The sequence below is a fragment of the Octopus bimaculoides genome, chromosome 3 (genome assembly GCF_046866305.1).
Source record: "Octopus bimaculoides isolate indiv1 chromosome 3, ASM4686630v1, whole genome shotgun sequence".
In the NCBI taxonomy this organism is placed as follows: Eukaryota; Metazoa; Mollusca; class Cephalopoda; order Octopoda; family Octopodidae; genus Octopus; species Octopus bimaculoides.
In genome coordinates, this window is record NC_142930.1 from 166,464,225 (window position 1) to 166,481,716 (window position 17,492).

The following is a 17,492-nucleotide window of genomic DNA, read 5'->3' on the forward strand; positions in this document are numbered from 1 at the left end:
TGCACTCAGAGAGGTGCCATCCACACTTGCCATTTTCGTAACTTTCATCCAGCTTTCGATAAAATCACTCAAGACAGCACTTCCCTCCCCACTCACAATTTCCTTTTCAAGTGAAACTTGAAAAGGTCAATGAGATCTCTACCAAAGAGAAATGTATCTGTCCTTATGCCTTTCAGCCTTGTCCACCAAACGACCTCTTTCGCCACAACCACCAGGCAAAGGAAAACTACCTTGCCTGCCCTATTGACAGCAGCTGTTCGACATAACCCCACAAGTCAGGTCAGGAATGCGCGGGCCTTGAACAAGGGCGTGCAGAACGGTTTCTTCACTCTGCGCACACCTCCGACAAATCCGTCTCACAGCACATCCGTACCTGTTGAGTTTATCCCGAACCGGTAGCGACACCCGGTAGCACTGCCAGATCAAGGACATCTGGAAATTATCCATGATAGTTCCCGACCGGAAAGTCCTTTGGAACAGACTAGCCAGTTCGCACTCGTCGGCGCCCAGAGTCTCCCCGAGAAACGTCGTCGCACTCCCCCACTAATCCTCTATACATTTCTAAATCGGAACATCCACCGATCCCATTGCCCGATTGGTAGAGAGCTCTGAACGCCTGACGACATTTTAGGTGCCAGGCGCCCAGTCTCGGTCTTTTCTTCACCCAGGACAGCAGCTCCACCAAGGACACGAAAAGGCGAGTCTCACAGAACATACAGATGCTCACCGTCCATAAATCGTTGCAGGTGGCGTAACCTAAGAGCGTGTCCGCGCATTAGGGGCCATTGCATACGTAATCCGCCACTCAGAGGATGCTGACAACAGACTGACTGCTTGACCATTGGAACGCGTCCTTTCCACAAGAATTTCAATAGGAGACGCTCCAACCTGGTCAAGCAGTAATCGGGATATCTTAATAATAATAACAGCAACAATTATAACTATTAAGGGCAAGTGTTCTCTTCTGCTGTTGTTGCCCTTTCAAACATCGAGTCGTTCCATTCACTTTGACCATTTTCGATACAATCCCCCACCTTTTAACAAATTCACTGGAGGAGATCTTTTCCCTTTCCGGCGCTCACCTTCCTCACCAAATAGAACCTGAAAAGTCGATAAAAGTTTGGCCGAATGGAAAAATATTCGTTCCAAGTCCTTTCAGCTTCGTCCATTTCATAACCTTCTTCGCCATTGCCAAAATACAAGAAAAACTGCCTGACCAGTCGTATTAAAAGAGGGCGGCGGGTAAATGATCACAACCCATCTGAAACGAAGCAACCGCTGTGGCCTCTCCTCAACTCCACAAGTGTATGATGCCCAGATATTGCACAAGTGCATGCAGAACGGTTTCACTGCTCTGTGCCGCGCGGCACTTGACTAGAGCTTGTCTCGAATCGATAGTGTCTTTCGATAGTTCTGTCAGGCTAAGGATTTCTGGAAGCTATCGATAGGAGACTTCGCAAGTTCATCCACGTCAGCGTACAGAGTTTCCCCCGAAGATGTCATTGTGCCCCACTCCATCCACCAGTCCTCTGTGTATTGTTAACATGGAACTTTTGCCGACCGCATTGCCTGACGTGTAGAGATTGGTCAGCGCTCTAGAGCATTTCATGCGCCACGCGGCCAGTTTTGCTTTGTTTTTGACTCAAGACCGTAGTTCCATCAGAGACGGACTGCAGAAAGGTTACAAGACATGAAGGAGGACATATACAATAACAGAGCGTGGGGAAAAAATATAACCGTCATCTAGGTAGAATCAGGGTACCCAACGTTTCTGATTACCTTCCCCATTCCATAGCAGACAGGGTCTGTTAAATTCAAACGTTAACATGTTAGGCCCCCAAACACGCCATTTTCTACATCCTCTGGAAAGTCCTTCCATAGATTTTTGGTGTCGTGTACATAATTTCAAAGTCAACCATTATGACAAGTGAAGACGATACGGGAGAGAAAAGGGAAAGAAGAAGAAAAGAAACAGAACGGTGATAATGGCAAGTGCGAGTTTGTAAAAATAGAAAGAAAAAATGGAAATAGGAAGTGATTAAGAGAAACAAGGTCAAGTATCAGGGATACAACAGGTCCATATGTTCGTGGATTTAAAAAAACAACACAAAAACAAAACAAAACAAAAAAAAAATACGGGGCCCTTATGATGTTTCAGGTAATGAAGTTTGAAGCAACTGCAGTGGAAATGTGTCAGTGACCTGGTTAGCAGTGGTGCGACGAAAATTTTGAGACTTCATGAAATAATTGGAAAAGGAATTTAACAGATTTAGGGCATTGCTTTAATAACTAAAATGTCTGTTCAACTATGTAATTGTATCTAAATATGTGGACCTAGAAATAAAGATTACCTGCACATGTCCAAAGAACTGGGCTGTAGAATGGAAATGTCCTTTTAAACCACACTAAATTCGCCCCCCAACCTCGTCATCGTTTCTTAAAATTCATTGTCATCTCTCTCCCCTCTGCCACTGATTCCTAAACAAGTCGAAGAAAATTTCTTATTCCTAGTCTCATTTTTTTATTACCCACGAGGGGTCTTATTCCTAGTCTACCGTAACATTACTTCTGCTAGCAGAGACACAAGTCATAGCAAGACACATTGCTTTTCCTTTCCAAAAAGAAGACCATGGTCAATCTGCATAATGACCTCAGCTGACATCCACCTACGTTCTACAACCTGATGCTACGCAAGGGCTTCGTTAATAGTTTCGGCTTCTCTTCATACATCAGACATCTCCTGCTGATTTTACATCCCATATTTATTCCAAACCGGTTAACACATTCCCATAGCACTGCCAGGATAAGGACTTTTAGAACTTATCTCACACCTGAAAGCCTTCTACGAAACGAGGTTTCTTCCTTATCAACGCCCCAATTATCCACGGGACTTCGTTTCTAATACCCTTCAGCATCATGGAATTTAATAACGCGCATTCTTTGACAACATCGTTTAGTGCTGGAAACACCTGGCAACGTTTCAGATGCCGAACCCCTACTTCAGGGGTCCAAGAATGCCGTGCAGACTACACCTGGCCGCCGCACGGGAATCGACACAGTTTTCACTGCATGCATAGGTATCCTCAGCCAACAGACTCTAAGAATTTCGGTGTGGGTGTTGGCCAGTAGGTGGCTCTCTTATTGAAAGAACTTGTCCATTTCGCGAAATGCAAAGGAACGATTCAGTCTGATCAAATATTATCGAAAGTTATATCCTACTCACTGCTTTAACCCAGGCCTTCCTAACACATATTTTCTTGACCCAGTCACGGGCTCAGGCCACCCCTCCCGACAAACACACACCTACTATATTCCTATAGGTCACACAACCCCTCCCTCACGGTTCAAATAGCTCAGAACCTCCCCATGCCGCCACTTTGCTGCTCATTGCTAACAGAGATCGAACACTGCTCCACCTGATCATTAGGAACCTTTATCAACGTCCATTAGCGAACATTTGGGCTTTGTAAATGAATGAGGAGAGGATTCTGTCCCTTCCATCAATTTCAGAGGTCCTTAGAAAGGTCAGATATCTCTCCTTTCACCTCTGACCGAATCCCTCCCCAAAGAGGGAGGGATCGGAATATTAACTGTTCCCTGGAACACCATAGCTCCAACCTTACCCCAGCTGCCCAATGCTTCTCTTATCATCCAAACACTTTCTGCTACCTTCTGTCCTTTATTACAGACACTTTTCTGTGTCTTTCCGACCATTTTTGTCTCCTGCGAGGTTTTGCTCACCATCAAGATAGACTTTAGTGGCGCCAGTCTTCGACCCATCTCTTCTGCATGGCATCAGAATAGCATGCACCAATTTCTCCACATTCTCGTGTTTTAGGAGACACACATCACAAACACCATTTCATTTAGCATCGAAGAAATGAAGAGCTACCATTCTCACCTACAGAAAATCCTCCATCATGGTTCTATTCTCTACAAAACTGCTTTTAGTCGATCTATTGGCCCTTTCCTACCTGACTTCCTTCTACTGTTATATCCTTATTAAAAACAGGAGCATGACTTACTGGTCAGAACATTCGGCTCACAATCGCGAGTTCGATTCTCGGCAGTGCGTTGTGTCCTTCAGCAAGACATTTTACTTTTTACGTTGCTCCAGTCCACTCAGCTGGCAAAAAATGATGCACCTGTATTCTGTGTCACGCTGAATCTCTGTTAGAACTATATAAAGGGTCACGTGTCTGTGGAGTACTCAGCCACTTGCACGTCGATTTCACGTGCAGGCTGTTCCGTTGATCGGATTAACTAGAACACTCGTCGCTGTAACCGACGGAGTGCTATTTTTTTTAAACTATTAAATTCTGCTCTAATCCACACCTTTAATCCCACTTAACACCTGTTATTTATAAAGGTCTTTGTCGACCCCTTCCTAACTGAAAGAGACTGACAGAATAAATACCAGGCTTAAATAAAGTAGCAGGGTCTATTTGTTCGACTAAAAATTCTTCGAGGCGTTACCATAAGTGCCAACGCACGAAACTCTCGACCTTTGAGTCACTCTGTTGCTTCTGTTAAATATCAGTTTATATATATATATATATATATATATATATATATATATATATATATATATATATATATATATATATATATATATATATATATATTATACATACACACACACACACACACACGACCGAGTGGCTAAGAAGTTCAAAGCGCACACATCAATATAATTCAAAAGGTACAGCAGAGACGGAGCGGCAGCCATATGGACAACAATACACACACACACACACACACACACACACACACACTCGCCCATCTCTAAAGAAACAGATATCATAAAGAAATTTGGGAAACCAGAGACGGACAGACAGACATTGTGGAATGTTCACTGATCGAGACTCGCAGAAAGCTTGTGGCGACAGAGTAATATTACCTGAAACAGGTGGAGCTACAGAAATGCACACCAAACGATAAATATTTAGTGACGAACACGGTTCGTCTCTCTCTCTCTTTCTCTCTCTCTCTCTCACACACACACACACACACACACAAACACAAACACACACACACACACACACACACACACACACACACTCTCTCTCTCTCTCTATCTATCTATCTACCTACCTACCTACCTACCTACTATCCACCCCACAGATATAGGTTTACATCCATCTATTTAAATATTCATCGATTCATCTGCAGGTACGAACAGTCATCCTTATGTGTGTGTGTGTGTGTGTTGAAAACAATTGGGACGCAGGCACTCATGCGTATGCGTTTCCATTCATCTAGAGAAGTTTTATGCCTCGACCAGATTAAATTTACGGCTGTTTGTACGTTGAGTCTGTTCTGGGACATAATCTAAACTTCCTGTTGGGGGTTAAAACTTACAAAGACACGAAAAGCTCAGATTAACTTTTGGGAGGAAAATATCTGATTTTTGTTCAGTTGATGGATTTTTTAAATCGACATTTTGCAGGTGAGAGTATAAAACGCAGCGGCCAAAGATTTCTTTCTTGGTGTACAGTGTGTATGTGTGTGTGTGTGTGTGTGTGTGTGTGTGTGTGTGTGTGTGTGTGTGTGTGCGCGCGCACACGCACACACACACGAGTGAACAAACGAAAGAAAGTAGCAATCAACACATTTGGTAGGAGTTATATATTAACAGTTTGACTCGGTTCCAGGCAACATAAAGTTTGGTCGCTTCGTAAAACGAACTAAACTCGTCAGACATTTGTAGATCAAGTAACAGGAAATGACCCAAGTTCAAGATGGCTTCTAGATGTTAGGTCTGTATTGGTCAACTAAGATCACGTGTTATTGTTGCAATTGCCAACACTGCCTTTCCGAGAGATTACACATACATCACCAAGTTGCAGTATCCATCAATTTTATTTCCATTCTATTTCCTGTTCCGACCGGATTTCAACCAGAGACCTAATGAACGTATATATTAGACGGAGAGAAACTTCTGAGAATGTGAGCGGTTGAAGTCAGCACAAGCCTTTGAATCTCGTAGCTCGTTGATTTGTCCATACCTTTCTTGATCATTCCCAGGGCACCCACAACAGGGAAGGTTTTGGTTTTTTTATTGCCACGTCTTAGATATTTTAATCTCAAGGTCCTTATCTTTCGATAGTTTTTCAAATCGTTTTGCCGTGATGTTTCTACCAGTAGGCACCGTCACATTAATCAACAGACATGTTTTCCCTTACGACTTTGATGACGATGTCTGGTCTGTTACGATTTATTTGCTTATCTCATAGGATGGTAGCATTTTCTGCCTCAGTGACTGGCTGTAGATGCCAGTTCTTAAAAGGCAGGATATCATAATAACAGCATATGTTCCAGTGCTGATATTGGTTACCACGATCACGCTTGGTTTTATATTCTGTAGGGGCAAGGACTGGGCGAACAGCAACAATGTGGTGAATACTCTCAAGTTTGTCATCGCAGTCTTCCCCTTGTGCGTGACATTTGCTTGATAGTTTCGGGTGAGGAGACTGAGCTTGTGCCACTAGGATAAATCCTTCTGCTTCAGCTTTCAAACCAACACTCTGCAGCCACCGATGAGTTCTCATATCTACATCAGCTTCTCCTACTCATTTGGAGTATTATCTATGCAATGGGTTTTCTTGTCACAGTCTCGATATTTCCTTCAAGCTTCCCTGTTTGGCGCTTGTTTTACACTCTTTTGCTACCTTGGTGAGTGGTGTGTCTTCTTTATCATCATCATAGTCAGGGAGGTTAAGCTCTCGTCTGTATTTATACGCCTCCTTTGAGATTGAGTGCAGCTTCTTACTCTGGTCGTGTTGTCTTACCAGCTCATCATCCAGTTGGTGTTACTTTGGATGTAAATTTGGAGTCCTATCGTGGTCATTTTAAGCTATATTTGAATTATTATTATTATTATTATTATTATTATTATTAGCAGTAGTAGTAGGAGAGATTAATAGTAATAGTTACTTACCAATACATGTTTTTTCGTCATCACTAAGTGTTTGACCGTCTGGACATCGACAAATAGATCCACCCTGGGTGTTCACGCACTCGTATTGGCAACCACCATTATTTATTCCACATTCGTCGATATCTGTTCAATAAATGAATAAAAATTTAGCATCGATCTTTTTTCAAAACGGTCTTGTTTATTTCTGACCCTTGGTCTGCTTTTCACACCCCCTCCTCTCTGTATATATGATTTGTTATTTTAGGTGCTTGTTGCAATCAAACCACTTGCTTGGCCCTGCGACACCTGGCTGGGGCGCATTTATAGCTACGTAGACTGGAACAATGGGAAATGAAATACCTTGCTCATGGTTACAATGCCCTGAATGGTCCAGGAATCGAAACCCACGACCTTGTGATCGTGACTCCAAGACCCTAGATATTAAGTCACGGGACTTCACATAAGATATAGCGAAACTCTACTACAAGGTTCTAGGTCACAATCACTTGTAAGTGACGGCTTGTCCTTGCACAGGGGGCCATCCGGACTCCCGTCTTCGCCGTGAACAGGGATTAACCTTCTCTCTTCGCTCCTTTGCGCCACATGAGCTCAACTCCCTTCCCATCTTCATCTAATCCTCCTCTTCTCTCCTCTCACACCTACTTCCTCCCACGCACCTCTCCTCTCTTGCTCTGACACTTCCTCTCTTTACTCCTACCCATCCTCCCTCTCCCTTTATCGTCACCCCTTCCTCGTTACCCCACCCCTACACATTCTAGCCCACCATCCCTATACATCCCATCCCACCCACCCTATCCCTTACACCCATTCCCACATACTACATCCCTACCCTCACCCAACTCACAAACCTCCAACACCACCACTACACCACATCTTGCCACACCACGCCACCCCGCACACACTAGCACTGACCACTTCCTAGCACCCACACCATCATCCACACACCTACACATGTACACATGCACACGTCAAAGTCACCAGCCCCCATCTACACGCACATACACTCACACACGCACGCGCACCTTCGTTTTGGGACCACCACTACTTTATTATCTCCCCTTCTTCCTAGCTCTCCTGTGTGACCCCTTTGTCCGTCATTCGCCATGATAGATCGCTAGCCACAATACCTTTTTCCTATTTACTCTCCCTGTTTCTTTCTGTGTTCCTTTCTGTCGAAGAGCATAGACTCGAAACGTAAAAGACTTTCTCACTTCCCGAGCGTTAAACTAATACATCCGTTTGTTGTTTACACACCCGTCTTCGTCTTTTGTTTTTTTTTTGTAAATTCTCACCATATATATACATACATACATACATACATATATATATATATATACACATATATATATATATATACACATATATATATATATATACACACATATATATATATATATATATATATATATATATATATATATATATATATATATATATATATATATATATATATAATCAAGCGTACTCTTTTTAAAACAGTACAGCGTACTCTTTTTAAAACAGTACAGCGTACTCTGAATGCGAACTAGCTGCTTATTCTAAGTGTAAAACGTACACAACACCAAATATGTTATTTACACATCTGTTACATCCAAATTGCCTTTCACACTTGTCCGATACACACACACACACACACACGCACATGCACACACTCACACGCGCGCAAGATTTATTCAAAGCAGTGTTGGAGTGAGTCGCTCCTCAAGTTTCGTGTTTCCGCTGCTTAAGAAATCCCAGCAGATATTTTATAGTTTTTAGATAATTTTTACTTTTATTTTTGTTCATACAGTTTCTTTCTAAAATATCCCCATATTTGATGTATATTTACATTTAACGGAGTTGTTTTGCAAGTGGGCGTGGCATTTTCGGTGGACAGCCTTTCAAAGGGTGGGAAAAACTCGAGTATAAATAAGGAAACTCCAAACATCGTAATTAGTTTCATTAAGCGAAACTATGAAACTTGAGTCGCGACACACTTAGACACAACTTTCAATAAATATTTTGCTCTATTGCCACCAACATCGTGACTAGATTTAATTTTATATGTACTGACAATCTAAGTCAGGAATCTTGTTTAACATGTGGGTGTGGCAGTAATGTTGCTACATGGATTTCCGAGTGAAGAACCCCATCTATAAATAAGACCTTAACGGAGAATTTCATAATCCGTCTGATTAAGCGAAATCCCGAAGCTGGAATAGTGAGAAACTCAGAGTTAAGTAATTCTTGCTCCCTTTAACGAGAAACTATTTATAGAGGCAGAAGTTTCGTTAAAGCAGTTGGCAATCGAGTGCATGTCATTGAAAAGCCTCAACAAAGGCGAAACGCACCTGTCGTTCTTGTGAGTCACTGTAGCGATAACGGTAATCTCGCTCCGATATAGTCTCTGTTTTTAACTCAACATGTCTATGAAAAGATTTTATCTCAGACAGTTCCTCAGCATCATGCCTTCTAACGGTGTCCATGATACACAAATGGGTCTAGTTGCACAGACACCAGTGCATATACCATTCATATATATATATATATATATAAATTTTTATATAGTAAAGTTTAACAGTGACCTCGAAGTCACTCTTAACCCTTTCATTGTAAAAATCAGTAAATATGGTATTCTACTAAAAAGTATTGGATGATCGATGTTCAGATGACTTTTAATATATATATATATATATATATATATATATATATATATATATATATATATATATATATATATATATATATATATATATATATATATATATATATATATATATGTATATATATGTATATATATATATATATATATATATATATATATATATATATATATAACATTAAGGCATCGAGCTGGCAGAAGCGTTAGAGCGCCGGGCAAAATACTTAGCGATATTTCGTCCGTCTTTTCGTTCTGAGTTCAAATTCCGTCGGGGTCGACTTTGCCTTTCATCCTTTCGGGGTCGATAAATTAAGTACCTGTTGCGTACTGGGTTCAATGTAATCAACTTACTCCCTTCTCCGAAATTGCTGACCCTGTGCCAAAATTAGAAACACACACAAGGCAACGTTTCTCTAAGAATTGAGACGACATGTTGATTGGCTCCTTCCAAAAGAGTTACCCAATCAATAAGTTAAGTTTTTTCCTTATTATCCTGGCTGGCTTCCTTTATAATTTCCTGTGTCTATTCAAAATATCACATTGAAATAGTGACCATCCACATAGACTACAATAGGATTGGGATTTTCATTTAAAAATCAACCCATTTTATTATGTTCAGATCATTTGGGGCAGCTGCTCCCAAAAATATCGAATAATTGTCTGTAAAAGTACCGGACCCTTGTGCAGAGCTGAAAGGAACTAATTTACATTTAAGAGACAACGTTGACTGCTGCTGCTAATTCTGGTATCCATTTCTGAGAGTCGGTCTCGAGTTTTGTTTCAATGAGGTTGAAGGTTATTGGACGCAACTACGAGTATTTTACGCAACACAATAGCAATACTGTATTATTGTCTCTCGAAACAAAAACAACCAGAGTTTGTAAAGAGCTGCGAGCATTTACTTAACGGCAGGGATTCCGAAATAGTTTGTCATTCACCGTTACGACGTCCTGAAATAAATTTACACCCACGTAATACAGCCTTGTGTATGGAGCAGCTACCACGAAGGAAACAAAACGTTACATAACTAAACTATTCTTCAATTGTCCTCTTCAATTTTCTACAATTTTCTATGGACGAGTGGACCTCTACATCTGAAAGCTAGTGGCTTGAGGATGATGTGATGACGTTCATACCTCTCCAAAAGCGTTTAGTGATGTAAGGTAATTGGACAAGGTACAATCAGGAATCAAAAATTGGTTGTAACCTCAGCTTTTTGGAAGTTTTACTTTGTGGAATGTGATTCCAGACAGAAAACACAAATTACAATCCCTGAGTTGTGACATGTGACATGTCACAGCTAATAAAGGGCTTAACTTACACAGACAAGAGTCACTAACTTTACTTCCAATTTATATTTTTATTCTGAGACAATGAAGCCAGTTTCGAAACACACCCAGTCGTATGGTAAATGAAATTTCTAAACAGAAGAGTCAAAAGTTCGATCTCTAGTGTTCGGCTGCGTCAAAAATAATTAGTTGTGACTAACTAATTAGCTTAGACCAGTAAACATTAAGACAATAATGAGGTTCACTACTATAATCAGAGGGTTCACTGTATAATTGACGAGTGTTTCATTAGCTTATATATCTCAGCTGAAATCCTTCCTATTTCCGAAGACGGCAACACTAAACACCGTTCCGATTGAAGCTTTCAGTCCATTATTCCGTCTGCCTTAGCGAAGGCGGAGGTATTGTTTTCAGTCGTATTTGTTTGTTTGTCCGTGGACACGATATCTCAAGAACCACTGCATGGATTCGGATGAAACTTTCAGGATTCTGGATTATTTTTCCTGTCTTTCTTTTAACTCACTTTTTAGAGCAGTCGGGTTCATTTTTAGTATTCTCCTTTGTGAGATCAGTTCAGTTTATTTCAGATCTTCTCATTTTAAAAATCATCTCTGGCTAATCGTTGAGAGGATGTTGGTGTTGCCTCGGCGGAGGTTTGCGCTCTCTGAGTGCTCTTGCTCTTGATTTGTGTCCTGTTGTGTGATTTAACTTTAGACGTAAACTTTATTTCTTCAAATTATCGTGAGGCGAGATCGAACCCTCACATATCTGTTTCTATTTCATTTAATTTTATTTATGTTTTGATATGGTATCATAATGACCAAGCGGATACGGTTTCAAATCCCGAGTGCATGGCATATGGGCTGGTTTCACCTCATCGATCGTATACAGTGTCATAAAACAACATATCGAACATTTTCTTCTGCAGTCAGACAGTCAACCTTAGTCTTTGACGCCTGATAATATAACACTGCCATTCATATTGAATGGTTGATTATGCCGACATACCATATAAATCATAGTCACCATCAGCTCCGTTAGAAACCTCTCGAAGTAACCAAGAAAGCAGTTATAACAGAGACGGGATAAGCTTAGCTTTTAAAATTCAGGAGGAAACTGTTTGAATGCGACCGGAAATAGCTGACGGTAAGAAAGTAGATTTTTTCCTTTTAATCTAAATTTCATGAATTTCTAAGAGAAAGCGAATAAAGAGGTACATTTGGAGATTGCGACTGTTGGTTGTCGGTCTTATTCACACTTAAAAAAAAAAAAATTGTAATTTTTTTCATATAAACCGATTGAAGAAAAATTAAAAGAAAAAAAAATTACCCAGAATTACCCTAGGTGTAGTGGTCCAATCTCGGTCCCATCTAAGTATCTATTAATTAATAGTTAATTGGGCGATCTACAGAGTTTCTTTTTAGATCTTTTCTTGGCTGTTTTCTGGGCCTCCGACAGCAATTTTGTAAGGCGAAACCAGATCGTCATACTTTTGCACATTGTTACCAATAAAATATCAACACCCAAGATTTAAAAAAAAACAAAAACAAACAAACAAACAAAAAAAAAACAAAAAAATACAAAGAGAAAAAAAATTGGTTGACTGTTACCTATGCAACCTTTGCCGTCTGATCCAATTTGGTAACCAGGTGGACATTTACAGTAGAAGGAACCTATAGTGTTCGAACATCTGTGTTCACAACCTCCGTTGTTTATGGCGCATTCATTGACGTCTGAAAGAGAAAGGCAAGAAGTCAATATTTGCTAGAGAGAGAAAGAGAAAGAGAGAGAGAGAGAGAGAGAGAGAAAGAGAGAGAGAGAGAGAGAGAAAGAGAGAAAGAGAAAGAGAGGGAGAAAGAGAGGGAGAGAGAGAAAGAGAAAGAGAGAGAGAAAGAGAGAGAGAGAGAGAGAGAGAAAGAGAAAGAGAGAGAGAGAGAAAGAGAAAGAGAGAGAGAGAGAGAAAGAGAAAGAGAGAGAGAGATGCAATATATGAGCAACTGCTGCCTGTCGTCGTCACCCTACCCCTCTTATCATCATCATCGTCGTTGTCCCCGTCTTCATCATCACCACATGCTTCACCCCGATCACTGCCACCTCCGTCCCCTGGTTATTGGGTCCGCTCTGTTGCTATCAATCGAACCAAATTCCACCCCTAAAGTTAACTCAACGGATGGGAAAAAGTCTATACGGAGTTTTTAGTTTTTAGCAAAGAAAATAAAGAGACGAAAAGACAGCACGGGAAGGGCAAGTTTTAACAGATATTGTGTCGGTTTTCTGTTTAAAAGGAAATAAAAGAGTCTTAACGTTTTGGATGTTAGTCCTTTATCATCAGAATTGCACAAAAGGAGTGTAAAAAAGAAAAGTGGTTGAAAAGGAGAAAAAGACAAATGAGTGAGGGTTAGAAGACAAGTAGGGATGCGGTTCTAAGGGGGGAGTTAAGAAGGAGGAGGAGACAAGTGTGCTTGCACGCATAGGAGCGCATCCGTGTTTTGAGGTGAGCGCAAGTGGGGAAGTGCTGAATGTCTTTCTGTGTATAGAGGTGTGCAAGTTTAGTGGCGTGAAGTGTTTGCGTGTGTGAGTGAGAAAAGCGTGAAAGTGAGGGGCGGGAGAGGGCAAGAGTGTACGGAAAAAGGAAGGCAAGAGGAATGGGGAGGGGGTGATTGAAATATATGCAAGGGTTAGGGTTAGGGTTAGGTTGTGAGATGCTATTGTTTGGAAGACAACGAAAGAGGGAGAAGGCGTGGAAGTTTAGGGAGAGAAGTGAGAGGAGGAGGAGAGAAGTGAGAGAAAGAATAAATGCAATACAACACTGGTACATAATTTTGTTTTTTGTGTGGGAGAAAATTAGTGAGGAAGGTGGAGGAGTGTAAAACATATAAGCAGAAAAAAGAAAAAGTGCAAAATGAAGAAGTGGAAAAAGAAGTAAGGCACGAATTCGGGGAGAGGAGAGAAATGAGAAAAGATTAACAGAACAATTGGAGAAGAATAGATTACTATACACCACCAATGTAACGAAAATGTTTTGAGTTCTGTGAGAGAAGAAATTTAGAAACACAATAAAGCAATAAAGACATACTGACAGGATTCGAAATCGGAACCTAAACGACGAAATCTATTTTTGATTGATTCTTTCAGTCTTTTACTCGTATTACGCATTGGACTGTGAATATTTATCGAAGTCCTATACTGTGCATTTGTGCGTGTTAGTGAACGCGGACATATACACACATACTAACAGTCTCTCTTTCCTTCTCCTCCTACCCTCACTCTCTCTTTTACACAAGCTCACTCGTGGATATTGTTTTCATGGCGTTATTTGAAGTACTCCAGTTGATCCAATCAACGGAACAGCCTGCTCGTAAAATTAACGTGCAAGTGGACGAGCACCCCCCCCAGACACGCGTACTCTTGATGTAGTTCTCAGGGAGATTCAGTGATCATTAAGTCACGCGCCTTTGTATCACGTGTGGTGATGTAGAACCACAAAAAGGGCTCAATATAACTGTGTTAGAAGGATGTAGAATCAAATTTATGCTAATATATGTGAAATATATCAGATAACCCTGTAGTCACTGTAAATTTCCCGCTCTCTCACTCACACACAGACGCACTTAACGCAAATACACATGTATCTATGCATGCATATGTGTACATGAGATTCCCCGCTCTCTCTCTCTCTCTTTCTTTGTTCCTGTGCACTTTACTAAAATCACGTCCATATTCTGGTTTTATTATCCATTTTTTTTACACAAGAGATTTTCCAATTTTTCCTGGAAAAATAAGATATTTAAATCTTCTGAATCTTATCTCTCGGTTGAAATGATATTAGTTTCTATTGGTGTCTCATTATAACATTCAACTTCGATGTGACTGGCGCTAGCATATTGCTACACCAATCATAGTGGTTCTACACGCCAACATCACTCCACTTTGAAGACGAGACAGCGACAGTCTAGAAATATGACGGTGGACTTAGTAACTTTAGAGCTCGAAACAAATTACAGGAAACTCTTCCGAACCCAGGATAAAAAAACAAAAAAACATGTTAAAATGGATGAGAGATCACATTTCTCATATCAAGCTGCATGTTTAAATACTGTTCTCCTAACTATCTATGTATATATGTTTGTACATGCGCACACAGAGTTAAAATATATATATATATATATATATATATATATATATATATATATATACACATATATATATACACATATATATACACACACATATGTAGACGCATACATATAGACATACACGCATGCATTTATATATACATGCATATAAATATATATATATACAAATGTACACGCTCGCATACACACATATAGATATACACTCACGCATATATATTATTCTATATATGTATGCGTATACATGTGTACGTATAAATGCATACATGTATATATATATATACAAGAGAATAAGATACGATAGTTCGGCAGTGTTTGACTGTAATAAAAGAAATTTCAGCGAAGCCATAAACCAGTCGCAGTTGACAATGTCAACATTATGACTTGCTAGTCATCCATCGAGATTACTTAAACATCTGCACCGAGGTCTCTCTCTCTCTCACACACACACACGCACACACACACACACACACACACACACACACATTCATATATATATATACACACATATATACACACACACGCTCAAATATACACACATACACACACCCATACATATACACATACATACACACACACACACACATATATACACATACATATATACACATACATATATAGGCACATACATGCACGTGCACATATGCATACGCACAGTCCTTTATCTTCACCTCTCCCTCCCGCTCATTCGTATGGAGATGGCAGATGTTATAAATTTGTTTATATATGTATATATATAAGAGAGAGAGAGAGAGAGAGAGAGAGAGAGAGAATAAAAATTTTTTAAATTTCACATGTACATATATGCGTATGCATTAATGTGTGTTTTTATATACAAAACACACACGTGTGTAAATATTCATAAATATACAACCAGGATACACACACACACACACACACACACACACATACAGAATCATTGGTCCTTGAATTGAACTCACGCCCACCAAGTCACCTTCAATGAGATAGGTGTGAATTCATTCTCGGTGGTCATTCGAACGATATACATGCATATATAAATATATATGTATGTGTGTGTACACTGGTTCCAGCGAGTCGAGCAAGCGGCATCGCATGTAAAAGAAAGTTAATGGTAGAATAATCTTGCCTTGGTCAATGGAACAAGAACTATCCACTTCACCCCTGCCCCTGGGATCTAACAAAGGGTTGGGTGGGTGTACAATTCTGAGACTACTGCTGAATATGACAAGGTCTTGTAGAAGACCAGAATGAACTATGACCGAAATCTGACCAGAAGAACCAAGGCGACGACAGGCAGCGTTAGAGTATATTGATGTTGAAAAAAAAAAAAATATATATATATTAAAAAAATGAACCAGATAAAAAAGAATATGGGATATTTGTGGCTGTGTGGTAAGAAGCTTGCTTCCCAACCACATGGTTCCGGGTTCAGTCCCACTGCGTGGCATCTTGGGCAAGTGTCTTCTACTATAGCCTTGGGCCGACCAAAGCCTTGTGAGTGGATTTGGAAGACGGAAACTGAAAGAAGCTCGCCGTATATATATATATATATATATATATATATATATATATATATATATACGTGTGTGTGTGTGTGTTTGTTCGCCCCACCATCGCTTGACAACCGGTGTTGGAGAGTTTACGTCCCCGTAACTTAGCAGTTTGGCAAAAAATTCCGATAGAATAAGTACTAAGCTTATAGAGAATAAGCCCTTGGGTTGATTTGTTCGACTAAAGGCAGTGCTCCAGCATGGCTGCAGTGAAATAACTGAAACAAGTAAAAGAGTATTTTTCCAAATGTCTTTTGCCTGATATCGACATGTTTCGGTGACTATTCATCTCATCAGCCGCTGTTCGCCTCAAGGTAGTTACTTGTTTAACCACACAGTATATAAAAGTGACCGATCCATAAATCGATCATGAAAGATCAAGGAATGAAGCAGTCTATTTTATAAATCACCGAAAATTAATAATAGTCTTAAAGAAATAGGGTGAAATACTCCAACCGTTTTCGAGCGTTCTATCGAGGTGCGGGTGATATATTAAGCTGATACACTGAAATACACGCTAGGGACTGTGTTGCGGTTACATATACACGAAGCTAAGCAGTTCAATCTCGGTTCATATAAACGATATGGTAATAGATATCCTATATTTAGTCTGTGTGGTATATTTTATCTTCTAATATATAAAATAGAGATGTCTGTGTATTCGCTTTTCACGTGAAATCGACTTCACCAAATACTTCCATACTTGTGATGCATGAATAATTTGACCTCGGATAAATGTTAGGCTCTTCATTCGATTTTTTTTAATTAAAAATAAATAATATTGCTTTATATTTATGATTCACTTCTTTAAAAAGGTTCCTCAATGTCAACTTCCGGTATTGACGTAACAACGGCAAAAAGCTTCACTCTCTATTTTGATGTTTTTGTACCAAATGCTTACATACTTGTGATGCAATGTCAACTTCCGGTATTGACGTAGCAACGGCAAAAAGCTTC

At 40.0% G+C, this 17,492-nt stretch overlaps 1 protein-coding gene across 4 annotated transcripts in view; it reads right to left on the reverse strand.

Moving 5' to 3' along the window:
* LOC106867633 (uncharacterized) overlaps positions 1 to 17,492 on the reverse strand; it is a 274,630-nt gene that overhangs the window by 108,799 nt on the left and 148,339 nt on the right. For all 4 annotated transcript variants that reach the window (XM_089349994.1, XM_089349993.1, XM_089349991.1 and 1 more), the window contains exons 5-6: positions 12,481 to 12,603; positions 6,941 to 7,063 (exon numbers count right to left, since the gene is read on the reverse strand). In XM_089349994.1, coding sequence (XP_089206120.1) covers positions 6,941 to 7,063; positions 12,481 to 12,603 — 246 coding nt within the window. The remainder of the gene's footprint in view (positions 1 to 6,940; positions 7,064 to 12,480; positions 12,604 to 17,492) is intronic.